Here is a 20981-nt window from a genome sequence, read left to right on the forward strand (position 1 = left end):
TGATCTCCACCCTTTTTTGAAGTCTTCCCCTTCCAAAATGATTTAATTGAGGCATGTTTCATTTTATGTGTAGTACTTTAAATTAAAGCACAAGATTGATTCTTAGCTGTGTTAGTAGACTCCACTGAATTTTTATGTTCCTTGAAAGTATTAATCTCTACCGTGTACGTTTTTCAGGGATAGATTTTTGTAGTAAGATGTTTTAAAGTCTTATTTGGTGTTCAGATGGGTTGACTTTCATGTTTTATTAAGAACTCGCCAATCTTCAGTAACGTAGGTCAGTTGCATGTTTTCCACACACTGAAACAAATTAGTTTCAGTCTAGAGAGAATTGTGACATTTGAAGTAAAATATCTGTGGAGTTACTGGATGTTCAGTGGCTCTTTAGGAAGAAATATTTCCAGTCATACTTCCCTTCATTCCAAGCCAATGGGGGTTCCTGCCAGTAGTTCTGCTGTGCTATAGTATCTGAGCCAACTGCAACTCCCTGCCCATCCTGTTTGCATGCCCTTATGGTAAGCTAAGTGAATTTTCCTTTTAGTATGTCATGCAGTTCCTTGGATCCCTACCATAAATGGGCTCTCCTGTCTACTGACAGACTGACTTTCCATATCACTGGATGTGGCCTCAGATGTTCTGAGGGCCTCCAGCAGCTACGGGCAGTTGAAAATAGAAAATACCACTTCTGTATGTAACACTGTTTATCTGTAGGCAAGACTAAACAGTAAAAAACAAACAAACAAAAAGGCTTTTAATTAAGTTTTTAGAATTTCATTGGACTTGTAGTGAAGGTAACATTTCATTCAGTAAATGAAAACAGCAGAAGATAGAATTCAGTTTGCAAATGGCATCCCATCTGACTTAGATAATATAATATGGATGCATTTATGTTTGTGTCTACGTAACATTTAATAATCCCTTCTGAATTGCACACTGCTTTAATTGCAAGCTAGAGAAAATATTTAAACTTGAGAAAAGGTGGTTTTTTTGAAAAGTAGAAGAGTGCCATCAAAGTTTAAAGAAATTTGAGTTTGAAAATATTGTTTACTGGGGAGATTTAAAAAATGCAGGTGAAATACGTATTGTTTTGTAACATTTTTCAGCTCCCTTTTCTGTATTTTGAAATTGACAGCGCCACAGCAAAGATAGCACCACTTGCTATGCCATGTACTTTTATAAAAGCCTGTAATATCAGAGCTCTGATTTTTCCAATATACTCTTATATTTTAGTAATTTTCAAAATCTGAGCAAACACTGTGGGTTAAGTCAATGTTTTTTGCAGTTCCTCTCAAATATATTACCTCACTTGGATAAAATTTGTTTATGTTGATTGTTACCTCTGTCTGCTTGGAGGAAGTATAATTTTTACACTTAGATATTGCCGTTGTATAAATATTTTTAAGATAATTTTTTAACATGGTGTTTCCCAATTTTCAACAAGTTAATCATCTTTCCAGAAATGAATAGTAGTATATTCCCCTTGAAAACTTCTTGTGGCATTTAACCTTATAGACCTGTGCTTGAAAGATGAGTGTTTATCAAGCTCTATTGCCAGCATCAAGCTTTTCAGTGCGAATTAAGAATTCTGATGAGTAGCAAAGAGAGAAACCATATAATATGTTAAAATTCCAAAAATTTCCAGTTGGAATTTGCCAATGCAGGACGTGTTTGTAGAGGGAAGGTTTTGTTGATAAGGACTAGTGGTATCTCATATTCCTAGGTTGACAACCTCCTTCTCGTAGTCATTCAGTCTGCCCACCTTGTGAGTCAGCGAAAAGCTTTCCAACAATCTATAGAAGGGCTCATATCTCTCCACCAGGAACAGACATCCAGCCAACCAGTCATTGCCAAAGCTCTGCAGCAACTAAAGGTAAGCAGTATTCCAGATTATCTCAGTAAAAATGATTTTACTTTGATCACTGGTAAGTAGAGATGTGTAAGGAGAGTTGACTGCAAGGCTAATGATGTTCTGCAGCTGTAATTTGTACAAGACCATTGGAATTTATTTTCAGTACAGTTTTCATTCTGTTTTTGCTAAGGATGTGTGAATGTAATTTTGAGCAATGTTAGTATAATCACTGTTATATTAGCTATGTGGGTAACAAGTCTGTAACGCAGTAGAAATATAGTAACAGAAAAAATAATGTCTGTGTTTGAGAGGATTTGTGAATGGAAGGAAAGTATTTGATTTTTATTTTGTTTTTTTCTTTTTTTTCTTTTCTATTTTTTTTTTTTTTAAAGATCCAGAAATACCAAGATATTTCTGTGTTGAATTTTCAGTATCAGGACCCTGTGTTTCCTCTTGAATTCAGTAGAAGCTATGTACACAACATTGCTAAAGTATCACCAATGACTCGGTCATACTGTAGATAGTAAAGCTTATTTTCTTTCTTTCTTCCTTTGCTTTCTTTGTTTTTAAAGTTGATCTCATACAAGCAAACAAAATGAATTTGCAATACCACATTTAATTATAAGACTTGCTTAGTGCAAATTCTGACAAGTACTCGTTATTGTGAATCTGATGAACTGTGGTGACATTAAAGTACATCTGCATTTAAAATAATGTAATTATCAGATTTGTGCTTGCCATAAACTACTCAGCAGTCAAATATAAATAATAATGTGATCCTGTTTTGTTGTTGTTATTTAGAATGATGCATTGCAGCTATGCAATAAGATAAGCAGTGCCATTGACAGAGTTGATCATATGTTCACATCTGAGTTCGATGCTGAAGTTGATGAATCTGAATCTGTGACTTTGCAGCAGTACTACCGGGAAGCCATGATTCAGGCTTACAATTTTGGGTTTGAGGTAAGGAAAACAAAGAGTTAATGACAATAATAATAATATGATTTGCATAATTGATGTGAAACTATCAGAACACTTAAAAACTATGAATGAAGAAGATTGAAAAAGAGCAGAGTTATTACAGACTCCAATTAGTAATGTCTGAAACTTAAAAAGTGTTAAGAACTTGCTAAATTCAAATGTAGTCTTGCAAGCTCTGCTACCTAGTTATGTTCTAGATGAAATCAGAAATCTTTGGTATTGAGTGTCATTCTGTAACTTGGCTTCTCACTGTTTTTCAACCAGGAGTAGCATAAAAAGACACTAGAGCTTCCTTTCGAAGTTTATGGTGATTCTTTGATGTACTGAATATGGCTTTTGAGTGTTATCCCTACAGTGCTGATGAGAAAATGTCATGTTTATACAATGTATAATGTTTCCTTATTTGATTCCTGTGACCTTTTAAGTTTCGAGATATATATATATATTTTTATGCTGACGTACTTTTAAGGATAGTCTTCTAAAAAACATCTGGTACTTCTGATTTTTTTTTTTTAATGTTTATATACAACTCATTTTTTTCTCTGGATTATCTGCAATACTACTGGAAATAAACATTACTTTGAAGTTCAGTCTCTGATTATGGATCTGTGCATATACATAGGATATTACTTAAATGTGTACACTACTAAACATCAGCATATGCCCATATGTACACAATAATACATTATGGCTTAAGTGCTGCCCCTCACTGTAATGCATTTTGTGTCATACACGTTTACATTTCTTTCTATAATTATGCAACTGCTTGCATGAAATCATTTTGTCTGAGAATAGGATGCGATTGTTACCCTGCACAAAGTTTTCTTAGCCTGAAAATACTCTGGTGGATATTGCAAATAATACTTCTGATATTACTATTATTATTTGAAAAATAATCTTTGATTTCTTACAGTACCATAAAGAAGTTGTTCGTCTGATGTCTGGAGAATTCAGGCAGAAAATTGGAGACAAGTATATCAGCTTTGCCAGAAAATGGATGAACTACGTGCTAACAAAATGTGAGAGTGGCCGAGGCACTCGACCCAGGTAACAGCAAACTTGTTAATGTCACAGTAATTTGTGTTACTTTTAAATAATATGGAGGATTCTTCATGCTGTGAACACTGATTAATTGTTTAGAAGCAATTCTTTTGAAGTATTAATGCTTTTGGTACTTGAGTTTTGAAAGTAAATTGAATTGTAAATACATAAAGCCAAATGAAGCCCTCAGTTGCTTCGCAGAGTCTTCTGCTGAACATCTTGCCTCCTGTTGATAGGAAGAAAAAGTGGAGATCGTTGGACTCAGTTCAGAAACTGGGTATGGGCTATTAGCTCTGGACGAAAGTAGTATGTGACCAGGCGTCTATAAAGACTGCTGTATGTGCAACAGTTGTTCTCAGAGTATTGTACGGAGAAAGAACTGTTGTTTTGAGTGGTTGCAGAAATGATGTCCACGTAAGAGCTTTTGCCTCCTGTACAAGTCCTTTCTGTCAGTCTCTTCTGAATGTATGGCCCACAGATGAGGAAAAAGTGTTTCCACACTGGTGAAAATTCTTCAGATTTATATGAAGCAATAGTTAAACTAACTATATCTAGAGCTACATTACAGATATCAGAATGCATGTTTCCTCAGTCTGTTGAGAGTACTGTTGGGCCTAGTGATCTCTCAAACTCTGCTTAGAGTTAGTACTGTGAAACTCTATTGCAGGATGCTAACATAAAAAAAAAAAAAAAGAAAAAAGAAAAAAGAAAAAAAAGAGGATCTGCATTATCTTCATTATCTTGAGGATGTAAACTAGAGGCTGGGATGACTGAACAAGAATGATACTGTAGCTTGATTTATTTACGTGGTTTTGCAGTGCTTTGCAGCTGACAGATCAGAATTTTGTAGAATTCTGTTGCTTTATAGTAGATGCTTTATATTGATCTGTGCTTGCCAATGTTTTTATTTTTTAATTTATTTTATTTATTTTTTATTTTTATTTTTCTGTTAAAGAATAGGGCTGATCAGTCTTTCCTAGAGGTGGTCTGTTTTACTTGCAGGCGGAAGAGGAAGAAAGATTGAATAGTCTGAAGCATGTCTGAATAGCCTAATTAGGTAGCTGCTATAATTTACTTGTACCTTGTGGATTGCAGCTGCCAGTTTTAGCTAGCAATATCGGGAAATAGCTAAAAAGCACGAGTCACTCAAGCCAAGTTAATTATTTGTTACCAATCTCTGGCTCTGAAACCAGTGATGCCCAATTCGTACTGATCAGGTGCTTAAAAAATCATTGGTAGTCTTTTTATCTTGTTTCAAAAAATGATAATACAGGATGGGGACATTGTGGTTTGGCTTGTTACTCTAAAACATTGTGAGTGAATTGATTGTACCATACCTGAAGATAGTACATATATGAGCATTCAATGGGTTGATATAGTACATTTATCAATATTCAGCCATCTGCTTGCTCTATTTGACAGTGTCCTTGTTAAAATCAGGCTTTATCTGCATGTAACTCAGCAAATATTAGTATGAGTTAAATATGTTACCTTTAATATACTAAATTGTTTTCTTATTTTTCCTCTTAAAAGTATGAAAAAAAATCTGTATAGCTACCATTTGCTTTTCTTTGATGTTGTTGAAACTCTTGTGATGGCTTTCATGTTGTCTAATTCATGTTGTCTATCTCTGAGATAGGTGGGCAACTCAAGGTTTTGATTTCCTTCAAGCCATTGAACCAGCATTTATTTCGGCTCTCCCAGAAGATGATTTCTTGGTATGGAATATTATTCTGATTGTTATTTATTTCTAAGTATTTGTGAAGCGTTTCAATCACTGTCTGTTATCAGGGGTGTTTTTTTATAGAGCTGTCTATAGAGTGTCTGACTACAGATGCTCTGGAAATTGCTGTTGTGTATAACTGATGATGATGATGATGTCATCTCTTTAGTTCATAAAGTTATGAACAGTGTATGGTTATGACCACTGGCATTAATATTTTCAAATTGCTGACAGTTTGCCTGTGCTGTCCTGGGAGGCCTGTCTCTGGAGGGGAGGGAGAATTTGATAGAGCCTTTACTGCAGAGTTAATAAAAAAAAAAAAGTGAATATCCTAATAAATTTCTGAATACAAGCTTCTGAGTCTTAGCACCTGAAGTTCACTGACCTTATGAATACAAAAGCACAATCGCTTAAGTGTATTTCTTCAAATTATGATGATATCAAATTGATTTTAAGGAATGTCTCTTTTGTTTTTACTGTGAAGATACCAATAGACTGTAACTATTATGTAACTAACTGGACTGCAACCAATACTGTTGTTTTTTTTTTTTTCATTGCTTTGCCTTCCCTTTTTCTTCTGTGGAAATAAAATCCTGAGGATTTATTTCTGATCTTGATAGAGTACTACACAGAAGTAAAAGTACAGTTGCCACAAAGGTTCTCTGATTTTTAATTTTTTATTTTTAGTTTCAAGATCTGTTATGCTAGCCACTTTAGTCTTGCTTTACACAGAAATTTACACAGAAACTATGTAGTTTATAGTTTCTACTTATATTTTTGCCAACAGCTCTTGACTAAGTTACTTTTTTGTTCTTCTGTGTCTATGTTGTTGTAAACGAATTGCCTGCCTGAATGAGAAGGTTAAGCTTAGGATGGTAATACAGTAATACTGTAGTTTCAGTAAATAGCCCCTCAGCTTTACTTATCTGATTTGATGCAGTTTCAAAGGTACCTGCTATTCTGAAGAGTAATGTGTGTGTATTTTGGTGTTACTATCTTGCTAGAGGTTGTTATTTATGAGGAAGCTTCTAAGGAGGAAATAATGTGGCCCATGACATTAAAAACTGGTAATTTTGTCTGTAAGTGGAACTTATGCTTTCTTGTGACAAAGAAAGTGTGCTAACAAGCAATCATGCATGAGTTAGTTTGTTGACTGATAATTATATAATATACCTTGACATTTCCTCAAACAGGGTTTTTATGACAGATGTTTCACACATACAAAAAAAATTCAAAGCCAATATTATGTAATATAGATTAAGTTTGGACATGGAACAAGTAGGAGAGAAAGGAAAAAAAACAAAACCTTCACTGCATTTCTGAAGTTTTGCTTTGTTAAAGCTGGATTTCAGTTTTGGAGAGCATTGCTTGAAGCTCCTTATGATAATTTAGTTTGACTGCTGTATAACACCAGTTTACAGCATTTTACCTAGAAACGCCTATGTCAATCTTAATCTCTTATTGAAATTATTTTGTATATATATGTAGTTTATATTTTTATTATTATTTTATATATATATGTATATATTTACATATATATATACCTGATGGCATTAAAAAGAGGTCTGGATTTGAAGCTCTAGATTTAAGTTTGAGATAGATTTAAGCTCAGTCTAAGTTGATAAGCCAATCAGAGACTAAACACTTTTTTTTTAAATGTAATCACTGTTCTTTCAGTTAGTGTAGCTCTGGCTTCAAGTTCCAGTCTTCAGTACATTTTTGAATTTCTAGAAGAAATGTTGACCAGTCTGAGTGGCTGGTAGTTAGAAGTGGCTTTCGTAGCGACTGTACCAAAGAACATGATTTTATTTCATTATTGCGAAGATAAATTTTATCCCTGGTGTTCTGACAAGTAAATTGAATCAGAGTCAGATTTAATAGTTTGTGTGAGGTTGCATGGACGATTATGAGTACAACTCATAATCAAGCTCAGATTGCCTGAGCCTAAGTTCAGTGATTTGACTAATAAACATTCTTTCCCAAAAGTTTTACTTACTTCTTGGCAAGGTTAGGAAGGTGGATGTCTTTTACTGTGCAGTGCATCATATTCATTGTTTTACAGACTTTCATCTTATGATTCAGGCTGTCATACTCTCACCCATATTCTTCCACTGTTTCTTGTTGAGGAGTGGGGTCAGGGTATGGAGGGAAGGTAGCAGAGGTTGTTGCAACATTCTCTTTGTTCTAGCATGCTTGATTGTACATTTTTATTAGTGATGGATAATTGTAAGTTTCACTGGCTTTATATTATGAAATATTTTTTATGGTGAATCATTGTTCAGTTCTCATGGTTACTGAGTTTTGCCAAGGTCAGCAGACAAGGCAAAATTAAGACTTTCTATGTAAAAAAAAAAAAAAACCAAAACCAAAAAAACAGTCAAAACCTTATATGCATCCTAAAGTTTAATATCGTTTGTAGACTGGAGAATGAAGTGTGTAGTTTTTGAGATATTACATATTCAATCAGTATAATTTTATTACTGAAAGATTTACCGTATTGTTATGAACTCTCTAGAAATGTAAGATATCACAACATTTTCTGTTTGCATTTCTAGAGTTTACAAGCTCTGATGAATGAGTGCATTGGCCATGTTATTGGAAAGCCTCACAGTCCTGTTACAGGTCTGTACCTTGGTAAGGCAGAAGTTACTGGTGTTGGTTCTTCAGTTTTGCTGCTATTGCTATATAATTTTGATTGTAAATTAGTTTTTAAAAGCTAAAAAGAGAAATAAAGATTTTATTTCAAAGCTTTTGTGATCTTTGATGGGAAATCGTGATTGTCTGAGGGAAATGTAGATAAATGGTGGTTTTACTCAAGAAATTTAGAAGCTTTACAGATGCTTTTGTCTGATTTTGCCCTTGGATCCCTGTGAAGTTTTGCAGATCTTCTGGAGGACTGTGTTTTCTAAAGGTTGGTTAAAGAAGCAGTTTTCACTTTAGACAGACATTCACAGCTCCCTCTCCCAAATTTTCTTTGTGGTGCTGCAGGTGTTCACACTTCTGACAGACTTTTATATAAGTGTTGAAGTATGGAGTAGTTATATTTAGAGGCATGAGATAGAGCTGTGGGAATCAGTTCTCCAAAATCAAAGTTTGTCATGGCTTAAAAAATACCTTTGTTTGGCATAAGAAAAAGATCAAGATATTTTATTGTTTATCATGAGAAGAAGGATGTTTCCTCAGCTGTGTTTCTCTTTTACACGCCTCTCTCTCAGCACTGTTTCTCTCTTCTTCTTCCCAAGTCCACTGAGTGGTTTAACTTTCAAAATACCACATCTTCCTGTCTTTCTCCTGATGCCCACTTCCTGGATAGGGTTGATGGTCAGTGGCATGAAGGGAAGGTAATTTGGCCAAGAGGAAGTTTTTCAGTTATTTTAGGCAAGTTTTACTTTTTATGAAGAATTCTTGTAACTGAGAAACCTTTCACAATCTAAGTCAGCATAATTCCTTGGATAGAAGTATTGCCTAAAATATATATTAGTCAAATTCTGTACTGTGATGCAAAACCTGTACTTTCACTTTTTACACTGTGTTGTAAATAAACATAACTGAACGTAAACTATATCCTAGCTGCAGTTATTGAAGATGCTCCTTTCTGTCTGTATAACCAAGATGTTATAATTGTAATATAATCAAAAGAGTAAGGCAAAAGCAAACAAGGATCGCAAAAGAGAATAAGTAGAAGAGCTTACCCTTGGGTCGAGCTCACTAGAAGATACCAAAAGAGGAGGATCTCCAGAAGAGATCCTTCCCCTGTGGTAGCCAGCTCTTAAATAGGTCCAGGAGGGGTGGAGCCTGGCTCCACCCCTTCCGGCAGCACAGGTGAATTGCCTTCAGCTGTGCTCCTCTGGCTGACTCATGGCTCACCTCAGGTGATCAATCAGAGGTTCAGGCTGTGACTCAGCAGTTCCCATACACTGTCTCGTGATCAGGAAGAAAATAAGAATTCCTAGTTCTGTTTGTATTCGGTATTGAGTGACTTAAACCCACTGTGATCTTTGCCCTCTTTCCTAAAGCTTAGAATTCAGTTGCATTCATGCTGTTGCCTATAGATACACAACAGGGAGTCTCCTGGTGTTTCATCTTGTCTTTTTCCTTTGTGAAGCAGCATGGATCCACCTTTGTGGACTGGATTCTACCTTCTGCTAGTGTCCTTGCAAATTATAGCAGGAAAACCAGCACTGGTCCTGACAAGCATGGTAGTGCAAATAAGGCAGAAAACAAACTTGCCATGATTAATCCGGCCTTGCAGAAAGGGAACTGTCTAGGTTTTGATGAGCAACCAGCTATCTTGTGTCACCATAATTTTCTGACTACTTAGGGAGATATTGGGGAATGGGGAAACACTGTTAACTACTTTTCTGGGCACTGAATGAGCTGATGATGATGATGAATGAAGGTCAGTGTGGCTGATTTAGGTATGACCCTTTCCCTGTTCACCATTTATTTGCAGACTGCCAAGGGAAGAGCATTAGCATTGGTAAAACTGTTACATGTGTTTTTTCCCTAGTTCATTTTGCTTCCTGTTGTCTGAGAAAGCTAATTTTTATGCAAAATGGACACAATAGTGTTGTTTGCTTTTTAATTATTATTCAATTCGCTAGTATTTACTTTGAAGTAAGATAATAAAACATTCTTTCAACTATGAAGTTGAAATAATGAGGATTTACTTTTATTCGAGTAAGTATACATCTTCAAATTGCTGGTTTTTCATTTTCTTGGGAATTTTAATTATTTTCTAATGAAGTGTTACATGATATAGTGTGAATAATGTTTATTATTCATAGCTTTATAATGGCTTTAGTTAAAATCTGAGTGATTAGGATATTTTCTTAAAGGATAAGAAAATACGTGCTGGTCTGCACATAATTCTGTGAAATTGCAGTTAATGTTACTTTTGTGTCTTGAAATGTTCATAACAGAATTTTTCTGCCATTTGAGTTAAGATCTTTTTTTTTTTTTGATGTTTGCAGCTATTCATCGAAACAGTCCCCGTCCTGTGAAAGTACCTCGATGCCATAGTGATCCACCAAATCCTCATCTTATCATCCCCACTCCTGAAGGCTTCAGGTATGTAGCATTAGTTTATGTTTCTAAACTGTTTAATCATCTTGTGGCTGTGCTGACTCTTGAAACACAATGAGTGGAACATCATATCTTTCTTCTTTAAGACAAAACTGTTGGACAGAACTGGTGTGTTAGTGATCTCAATTTTTATAGAAGTGCTTTTAAAGACAATAAAACTACTTTCTTTTCCTCTCCTTCTGCCCCTTTATTTTGCAGTTTTTATTGGTGCATGCTTCCCCACTGTGAAGTCACTCATCCTTTTTGTCTTTCCTGAAAACCCTGTAGAAGTGGAATAAGTTTCAGTTCAGTGAAAACTATTTGATAGCAAGACTTCATTTTTTTTTTTCTTTCCCTACTTAGAATCTCTGTCTACATGACTGTGACAGTTGTTTCTGTAGTTTAGCTTTAGGTAAGATTTAAAAAAAAAATGTAGTATTCTGGAATTTGGTGGAATTTTTGCGTCATTATCAATCTTTGACAACCTAAAAACAACGAATGAGTTTGCTTCCCTTTGAAAGAGTTGACGTGAAAGTTTTCATATAGACCTCATCATGCATCTTTTTATACAGAAGGTCTTATTTTTCAAGGACAGCAGCACAGTCAAATTACACACTTGTCTTTTTTCAGAATAGCTTAGCTGCTGGCTGATGCTGGCATTAATCTAAAGACTTGAAGGTCATTACTTTAAGGATGATTTTTCTTGCACATACTGACATTTCCTGAGGCTTCTCAGACCCACGATTGCTTCACAGGAAAGTCTGTAGGTATTTGGACAACATTTAAAGTCATGTGCACACTTCAGAATTTCATTTTTTCAAGTAAACTTTCAGCTCCATCTTTATTTTTTTGAACTCTCTCCTGAAGTTTTTCTTCTTGCCACAGCACACGGAATGTCCCTTGTGATGCACGGAACCCTTGCAACGTTACTGTCAGTCGCCCCGCTCCCATCGGTAGCGACTCAGCTCAACCCAAATCTGTCAGCAGTACAAATGATACCAGGTAGCCCAGCTTCATGACGTAGCAGTCTCATTCTACTTACATCATCCATATAACTGTTTCCACCTACTTGCATTCCAGTAGATCATTTGCACCGTGCTTTTCCACCCCATCGTATGTTCCACTGGCTTCTTCATTCCTGTTTGACTTGAGTAGGATCTTATATTGTAGATACTGATGATAAACCCCTTCTCAGAATTAAAATCTCTCAACCAAATTTGTAGTTTAAGCATGTGCTTCTGACATTCGGAGTCAGTAGATAACAAACTCATTTAGTTGAAAACGTCCATGAGATTAACATAATCTAGTCAGTTTGGTATAACTTTACTAAGTTGTATTGATAACTAACACTTGGCACTAAGTTGATTCTTAATACAAATCAACCCAAGGTGTGATATTTGTTTGTTTGTTTTTATCCTTGTTTTTGTTTTGTTAGATAACAATTTTGGCATTGTGATTATCTGCCATCATTATTTTGAAACATTAGATGGTGGCAAACAAGATTAGACAAGTAAAATATTTCATTCAATAAAAATGATTTTCATTTGCTGCCCATACCAACTGGACAACAAAAGCACATACTAAGGTCTTACGAGGATATTAAATTGCAGCTTTGTATACAGTATCCTTCCTGCAAGTCTTTTTTGTTGACAAAAGGCCTGAATTTTTGTCATTCATACTATCTGCTTTTATCCTTCATGCTTCCATTTTAAGCACACTCTTGAAAAAAAGACAAAGCAGGCAGTAATCTGCAGTGCTATGCACTTGAAAAGCCCCTTTCAAGTAAGTAAAATTCTAGAGATTTTTCACTGGGAGATTCTGGCACCTTTATATGCATACAGGGTAAAGATTAATTTGTTTTTTATGATTTTGAAAATCAAATGCAGAACTTGTTTGATTGTTTTTTTTATTACACGGGATATCTGCTGATTGTTATTCAGTTGGTTTTGTTAAAAGGATGGCCAAATATCACAATGTAATATATTTAAAGCAAGTTTCTGCTGTTAATGTAGTCAGAAGAACTTGTAATACGTTGCAGTCCTAAGTACAGATTTCATTTATTTGTGCTTCAGTAGAAAAGTGGAATCTGTTGGGTCAAGAAAGTGGCATTTGGCTCTGTATGCAAGAGGTGTGAGGTCCAGATGCTGAAATAGTGCAGAAGCACTAACTTAAGTGCACAAACTTTGTGCACTTTCCAGAATCTCATTGGACATTTATGGCATGATTATAAGCATTACATAACCATAAAGGGCTGAATGTAGAAACTAGATACATCAATTGAATTGGGCAGTGCATAGTGCATAAATGCTGCCATACTTCTGTTGAAGTTTTGCTTTAAAAAAAAAAAACACACAAATAACAGCTGTTCAGTATAGCTGGAAAATGAAATCTGGAGTAGTAATATTTAGTTATTCACATTGAGCTTAATGATAGGTATAAATTTGTACTGCATTTGTGCTAATGACGTATATAAATGTTTAATTTCTGAGCTAGCTGATGATATTAATCCTCATTTTATATTTATCCAGGATCAGGGAAAAAAATTAGCAAGTATCTCTCATTTACTCTATTTCTGTGCCTGAGAACATGCAGGCAGTTTTTATGGTCATAGGCAATAAGGAATTTGGGTGGATAGGATAGGACCAATGTGGATTTTAAACATTCGCATTCGAAGTTACGATACTTAGACTTTTCTATTTGGTTACTGCTGTATTTTAGTGACATCAGGAGTTTTTGAGCTCTGTACAATTAGAAATCCTGTTCTTTATCTCCTTAGTATTACTGGTTAAAAGCTCAACTTCCCAAAGAGCATTGAGGATTTTCACTTGCTCGGTTACTCCTCAAATTTCAACAGGCTTTTTGAAGTTGCAGGCACTTTAGAACAAACATACTGAGAACATCATGTGGGAAAGAGCGTCCTGGTCTTCGGCTTCTTTTTTCAAGGTTGTGTGTGCTGCTTTTTTTTAAAATATTTAATTAGGAAAACATATGGTAGGATAGGAAGGACTTCTCATACAGCTCTTGTATCAACTGTCAGTGAAGGGTTTAATAGTGTTCCTCGTTTTCAGTAACGTTTAGCCCATACTCTAAAATGTTAGCAGGTATCAATCACAGCTCTTCCACCCCTTAAAAAATGAGAGGAGAACCTTGTGCAAAAGAGATCTACCATAGAAGATTTTGCAGTTTTTACTGTAAAACCTGGGTGATTTCATCAATATCTTGGTAGCTGGAAAAAGGTGTCTGAAGACTTAAGGTCTTAAAACTCATTTCTCTCAGTACTGTTTCTTTTTCTGTTCAGCATGCTTATTCATTTGGGTCTTATTCTGAGGTATCTAATTGCACTGTGCTTTTTAAAGGAGGTAGGGCCTGGACTACGGATAATTTAACACTTTGTGCCTTGTCTGCTGAATTGTGCTTCTACCTGCTGGTTCTTACTTTGTGGTTATGGGCCTTGACTTTGTACTTGTCGTGCTCTGGAAGCATATGAATTAAGTCACTGTTCTTCATCTGATAATGTGGCTCAGGTTATCACCAAGCTGAATCACTTCTGACTGCATATCCATACCTGGCACCAGCCATGTCCTGCAGCAACTGCTTTGTTAGTGTGTTACGTATCAGTAGAAGAGTCTGTTATGACCAACAACTGTTTCACATAGTTAATGATTTAAAAGCTGGAGGTTTTTATCATAGATAGTGGCATAGTGAAAATTATATAAAAAGTCTTCATTTTGGGGAAAAAATAGCTGAGAGTTTTTCCATTTGCATCTCAGCATCAGTTTTTCTTTCGTGGTTCATATCCTAGGCTTCATAGCTTTTTTTTTTTCCTCTTCTAAACTGCAGTTAAATTGTCACTAGTAGCTATTTAGTGCAATGTTAATTGGTACGATGGCTCTATTTAACAGGGGTTCCAGTGTCCCTGAAAATGATCGACTGGCTTCAATAGCGGCCGAGTTGCAGTTCAGATCCCTTAGTCGTCACTCCAGTCCCACTGAGGAGCGAGAAGGTGATTGTCACAATATTAGGTTGTGACCTGAATGTGCTGATGATTTATGCCATTAACATATTTTTATCAGTTCCCAGTCCTTAAACCTCTCAATTTTTTTTTTTCACCTTTCCCATTCAGACTTACATTTTTAACTTCCAGGGTTAGACTTTAAGTTCTGTTTTCAGATATAACTGTTCTCTTGCTTTCCATATTGTTTCCGAATTATACCTAAAGGAATTTCTTGGTGTCTTATGAAGTTGCATTATGCTAAATGAACTGAGTACCATGGTTGCTGAATTATACCCCATCAGATAGTGAATTTCTAAGTGCTGTTAACAAAGTAAACATAAAATAAACTGGACCCATTGGGGCAGTGAAGAGCTTCCAGTCAAATTCTTTAACTACCACTGCAGCATTCATGTTACAGACACTTGCTGTTACTTGAATGCAAAACAGTGTGGGTGACTTTGTCTCAATCAGGGTTCCTCTAGGTGTACCCAGCCCCCGTATGTGTGGTATTTTTTGGTAATAAAAGCAGAATCACAGTGTGGCTGAGTTTATTAGAGCCCTCTGGGTCCACTGCTGCAGCCTAGCTCCAGTAGAGGCACTCAGAGCAGGATGCCTCAGCCCAGGTCCAGGTGAGTTCTGAAGATCTCCAAGGAGGAGACTCCACAACTCGTGCCAATGCTCAGCTACCTGCACAGCAGGTAGAAGCTCTTCCTGGTGATCAGATGGAACATCTGTTGTTCCAATTTGTGCCCACTGCTTCTTGTCCTGGCACTGGGCACAGCTGAAAGGAGCCGTCTGGCTGTGTCTTTTTTGCATCCTCCTTTCAGATATTCCCACATGTTAATGAAGATCTCCCCCTAAGCGTCCTCTTGTAAGGTGATGTGTTCTGTGCAAATGAGAATGAAGTATGAAATCACAAACAAAGCAGAGTTGGTATTGCGGTCGTTTTGCAAAACGAAGCAAAACAAATACAGTGGAAATTTATCCCAAGTGGTGTGTTTTATTTTGCTTTAAGAAGACAGTGAAATTATTGTTCGTTACAGGCTTATTCTCTTTTCAATATATATGTTTGAATGGAAGATTGACTTATATTGGAAAGAAGCTAGTCTTTTTTTCTGAGGAAGTTTAAAGTTTGCTTTCTTGCTGAGTTATATCCCACATATGATTCTCCATGCCCTGACTTGAAATGCTTCCTCAGTTGCTGAAGGAGAGCTCTTTTCCTATGTAAATTATATCTCATTTCAGAATAGCTTTTACAGAATCACAGATTCATTAAGATTAAGATTGGAGAAGACCTCTAAGATATAATCTAATCCAACCACCCACATACCACCAGTATTGTTTATGCTAAACTGTGTCTCTCATAACTTGTTTTTTAAAAATAAATCATTTTTTAATTTGGGAGCTTACACTGCTTCATATACTTGTAGGGTATTGATATGTAAGATCTCAGTTTCTGCTGCATATGACTGCATAATCCTTAATATGAGATAAAGCCACTTTTATGCTGACAGTATTATTTCTCTAGAACCATCATATCCAAAAGGAGATTCAAGTGGCTCATCCCGGCGGAGTTGGGAGCTCAGAACCTTAATCAACCAGACCAAAGGTAGGAGTCTAGGAGTCACCGTAGTGTGGCACATCCTAAGCTATTGCTATGTTTTAATGCTCAATTTTAATGCTCATTTGAAAAGGTTTCCACAGCTTTGTTCCTGGAAAGGGGATTTTTTTTTTTTTTTCCCAGAAATCTAGAAGGCTTTTTTTTCATTTGGAACATGAACACTGAATAAATGGAATTGGTTTAACCTGGAAGGAAAAGAAGAGCGAGGAGCAAACAAAGTTTCTAAAAGAATGCTGCAAAGGAACTGTTCTTACTATCTACTGTAGATAACAAAAGGATTAAAAACTGGTAGTAATCATAGGCAGAAGAATACGGGGATATTTCAGTATCTCCATCTTTTGGAAGCTGTTTGAAAAAGGTTAAACTAGACAGACGTGTAATTTTTCTTCTTAACAAGGAGTGTATAAATGACTGCTTTATTGAAATGTTTTTTAGCTTCACTGGCTAGGATTCAGTTTCATGATGAGACTTCAAATCTGGAGTTACATAATACCTCAAAATATCTGTAATAACAGAACTCTCTTACAATTCAGTAGAGTAAAAAACTTAACTGCCATTCTGTCCTTAATAACCCTAACACATTTCCATTATCTACCTGTGGTTAATTACAGGGGAGATATAACAAATTAAAAAAAAACCCAAAAAATAGATCTTTGCATTTCAAACATTTAACTTCCTTTAATCAATTAAAAGATTAGTAGAATAAAACTTATTAAGATAAATTATATTTCCTTTAGTTTCATATTTGATTCATACGTGATTTCTAAAATGCTTTATCCTTTTGCTACTTCTGAAATTTGATGCACGAAAGTTATCCTGTAGGTCAAGTCCCTTGGTATGATATCTGTATGGGAACTGCTGAATCACAGGTGAAGGCAATTCACTTGTGCTGCTGGAAGGGGTGGAGCCTGGCTCCATCTCTCCTAGACCCATTTAAGAGCTGGCTACCAGTGGGGAAGGATCTCTTCTGGAGATCCCCTCCATTGGATTTTCCTAGCAAGCCCAGGATACATGGGTAAGCATCTATTCTGCTTTGGTGTAATAAGTGCGTAGCCAAGCTCTCTGGTGTATCTTATAACTATAACATCTGTACATTCATTGACTGTACAGATATCAAAAGGTAGCAAAATAAAATATAAAAACAGAGAGCATTTTTAGTCATATAAATTGTTCATCGCTCTTCCTTTCAGACACTGTTTCCAAACAAGCACCAATTGAAGCTGTTCAAAAGTCTGTTCAGTTGTTTGAAGAAAGGAGATACAGAGAGATGAGGAGGAAGAATATCATTGGCCAAGTTTGTGACACACCAAAATCTTATGATAATGTCATGCATGTAGGTTTGAGAAAAGTGACTTTCAAGTGGCAAAGAGGAAACAAAATTGGTAAGTTTGTTAAATGTTCATTTGTCAGACTGGGAAAGAAAATGTAAATTTTTTGAAGGCAGTCTGAGACTGTCTTCTGAGATATTTCATCTTTGCGTAGGTAATACCAGCATCACTGAAATCAGGATCTTGAAATACAAAATGCAGTTGCAGCTGAACTTTGTGGAAGTTCAGTGAAGTTTTCCCTGCCCAAATAAGAAGCAAAGGAGTAAAAGGATTTGGTCAGGATGATTACTTATATATGATCCTTCAGTTCCTGCACATGTTCAAATCGACTTTGATTTGTTGAGTTCTGCTTTTGGAAGAAACACAAAAATGAGTAGAAATGACCACAATCTTTAGGGTTTGTTTCATTCACCAACATTGTTGTTTCTTCCCACGTATGACTATTATTTCCTCTTTGGTTCAGGATTTGTAGGAAAATCCTCACACTTGAGTGGTTTTCTTTCAGATCAGCCTGTTCAGTTGCTTTCACTTTTTATCGCTGCATTGAATTCAGGACTATGGGTATTTTATTAGGTGCTACAGGTTAAAAGCTACTTGAAATTTTAAATGAAAATACAGCTGAATGACTTTGGCAAGGTGAGGTCAGTTGATGTATTATTCACTGTAGTGTAATTCATTTGTCTTATTTTAACTGCAGGTGAAGGCCAGTATGGGAAGGTATACACCTGTATTAGCGTTGACACTGGAGAGCTGATGGCTATGAAAGAAGTGAGTATTCAGTATGTGAGAATCACTGCTGCTCTTGCCTTTTCTCCAAACCAAATATACACATGTTGTAGGGCAGTAAGGTCTTCTGAACATCGTTGTTAGCTAGCTCAAAAAGGATTAGAAGACAAATTGTTTCTTCATGTGGCCACAATTGCTTTTTGTTGTTTGTTTTTCCTTATGTTCCATAAGCCTTTTCTTTCGGTGTGCAAGTTTGAACTTAAATGAACTTAACTTAAAGAATATGGATAATTCCAGAATGAATATTGAATGAGTACTTCCTTAATATGTGTGAACCCTCATGAAGAGATCTTATATTATTTTTGAAAGAAATTTTTCTTACTTTACAGTATTTCACATTTGATTTACTCTTTCTTCATTTCGTAGATAAAAAGATAGGAAGTATCACTTCAGATGTTTTTCAGCTTCTCCTGTATATTAGGTGAGCTAGGGTGAGCCACAAAGCTGTTGATTAACCTGTTGGTTACAGAAAACCTGATTTTCATTACAGAAGCAAGTAAAGCTGTGTAGGCGTAGAGATCCTTCTCCCCTCCAACATTTTGTTTTTGAAAGTATGTATACCGTTTGGTTTTACTGCATTTCCATATCCTTATACAAGTGACAACCATCAAGTGTTCACAGCAGTTACCATGGCAGCCGTTTGGTGCAGTTGCATTTTAATGTGCCAGTTCTTCCACGTATGATATGTATTTGAGCTCACAAAAGCATGGAAAAGAAAAGGTGGGCTTGTGCTTGACTGCTTTTGTGCTGTAGTCACACAATGACCAGCTTTAAAGGTTTGAAGTGACATTTCCCCCTATCAGATAGTAGTGCTCCACTTCTTCTTGAAATACAGCATACAGTTGTTTTAGCCACAGAATCATCAACATCTCTACAAATAATTATGGAAAAGGTTTACTGCAAATGCACAGCGTTGTGACTTTGGAGAGTTGGAGTACATGAAATACTTGAATGCCATTTGCACGAACTGTAATAGGGATTGTTGTAGAGAACAAAACAATTGTAATGTCCTTGTTTAAAAGAAAAAATATATATATATATTGTCTTGTACACAATGAAATTTCTGCGTTCTGCCAGAACAGTAAAAATAGCATTTCCCATAACTTCCTGAGGATTTTGCTTCTTTATGTGTGAATGAGAGCCTTAAATTAGTTGCAGATGATTGCTGATTTTATTTTATTTTTTCCCTCCAAGAATGTGCATCTCAGCACATTGTAGGAGAGCTAATGAAAACTGTGCCTTTAATCAAAGCTTTCTAATTGTTTTTGTTTCATGCCCCACCTTTTCTTTGCAGCTGCCTCATTCTCAGTAAAGAAACCTCAAAGCAAATCCCTAAATCACCTTGATGAAATATCTGGCAGTTATTCTTTCTTGAAAGATAGCTGTCACTGCTCTTCTCTGATCTTCTTGTACCACCACATTTACATTAGAAGGCGAGCTCTGCAGACATACACACATGTGCATACATGTGTGACATTTAAGTTTCAGCTTTTTTACTTGTAAATGGAGATGGAATTCTGGAACTTCTGTGATTGTACTGTGTTGGAGAAAAAAATCCAACTTTTAGCAGCTTTCTTGATTCTTATATTTTCTCTTGTTCTTTAACAGTTTGAAACTTAATAGCAGTGAAATAATGAAAAATGTTTGTTGCAGATAAGATTTCAACCTAATGATCACAAAACCATCAAAGAAACAGCTGATGAACTGAAGATTTTTGAAGGCATCAAACATCCTAATCTTGTTCGGTATTTTGGTGTGGAGCTCCACAGGGTAAGAAAATATCAGTTATGTTGGGAGAGAGGAGGAGGGTTGCATATAGGGCTGAGAAAATTTTAAAAAGCTTTGGTTCATTGGAGTTTTTACTTCAGATCATTCTTGTTTAACTTAATTGTCTGGATGCCTCTGTGGGTTGCGCTGCAGTGTCTTTCTGCCCATGAATATTAAGATCTCTCTAAAATGTAGTTTGCGGAAATGTGCTGAAACTGATACGTAAACAGAGAATTCACAGTGAGTAGAGTGAGTGATGCTGGAGCTCTGTGTGACTGCTCTAAGTGCAAACTGTGTTATGTACTTTTCGGTAACTTTTGTAGGTTAAGACTAGAGATTCAGTCTAAAACTTGTCACTGTTAGCAGCAATGTTTTCTTATCTGAGCAGCAAAAATCTGGTTGTCTTGAAGAGTTGGATCCCACAGCTGTGTGTTCAGATACCTGACTTTTTCTTACTCTCTGATTTCTGTATGCCTTTCCTCCCTTCCAAGTCTCAGCTCTTTCCTGTATCTCCACCTGTTTCCTGCTAGGGAGCAGGATACTGAGTGTCAAGCTGGAAAACTGTGTGTTTGACAAGCTTGATCAAAATTGCCTGCTCTTTGCTGTTTTGGAAAGGGGCAAAGGCTGCTTTCTCTTTGCATTTCTTTACTTTGGGACACAACTTTGGGTGTCTGTGCCACTGGGTCGTTAGTTTCTCAGGCAAGTACTAAGAGTTCAGCATTTTTGCCATCTTTTTGTTTTAAATCTGGCTGCGTTTGGCTGAAGGTTCCAAAATGGGCTGAGAGAGAGAGAGAGAGAGAGAGAGAGAGAGAGAGAGAGAGAGAGAG

General features: G+C 36.1%; 1 protein-coding gene across 4 annotated transcripts in view; it reads left to right on the plus strand.

The window, feature by feature from the left end:
• Positions 1-20981, plus strand: part of MAP3K4 (mitogen-activated protein kinase kinase kinase 4) — a 69940-nt gene that overhangs the window by 39626 nt on the left and 9333 nt on the right. The window contains exons 11-22 of one of the 4 annotated variants that reach the window (XM_042876960.1): positions 1721-1870; positions 2651-2812; positions 3744-3877; positions 5511-5589; positions 8150-8228; positions 10568-10664; positions 11544-11660; positions 14561-14661; positions 16181-16261; positions 17464-17655; positions 18299-18369; positions 20041-20157. In XM_042876960.1, coding sequence (XP_042732894.1) covers positions 1721-1870; positions 2651-2812; positions 3744-3877; positions 5511-5589; positions 8150-8228; positions 10568-10664; positions 11544-11660; positions 14561-14661; positions 16181-16261; positions 17464-17655; positions 18299-18369; positions 20041-20157 — 1380 coding nt within the window. The remainder of the gene's footprint in view (positions 1-1720; positions 1871-2650; positions 2813-3743; positions 3878-5510; positions 5590-8149; positions 8229-10567; positions 10665-11543; positions 11661-14560; positions 14662-16180; positions 16262-17463; positions 17656-18298; positions 18370-20040; positions 20158-20981) is intronic. The other 3 variants (XM_042876966.1, XM_042876973.1, XM_042876980.1) reach the window with 3 other exon arrangements.

This window comes from Lagopus leucura, unplaced genomic scaffold (assembly GCF_019238085.1).
Source record: "Lagopus leucura isolate 7727_CA_CO unplaced genomic scaffold, USGS_WTPT01 Super-Scaffold_73, whole genome shotgun sequence".
Classification (NCBI taxonomy): domain Eukaryota; kingdom Metazoa; phylum Chordata; class Aves; order Galliformes; family Phasianidae; genus Lagopus; species Lagopus leucura.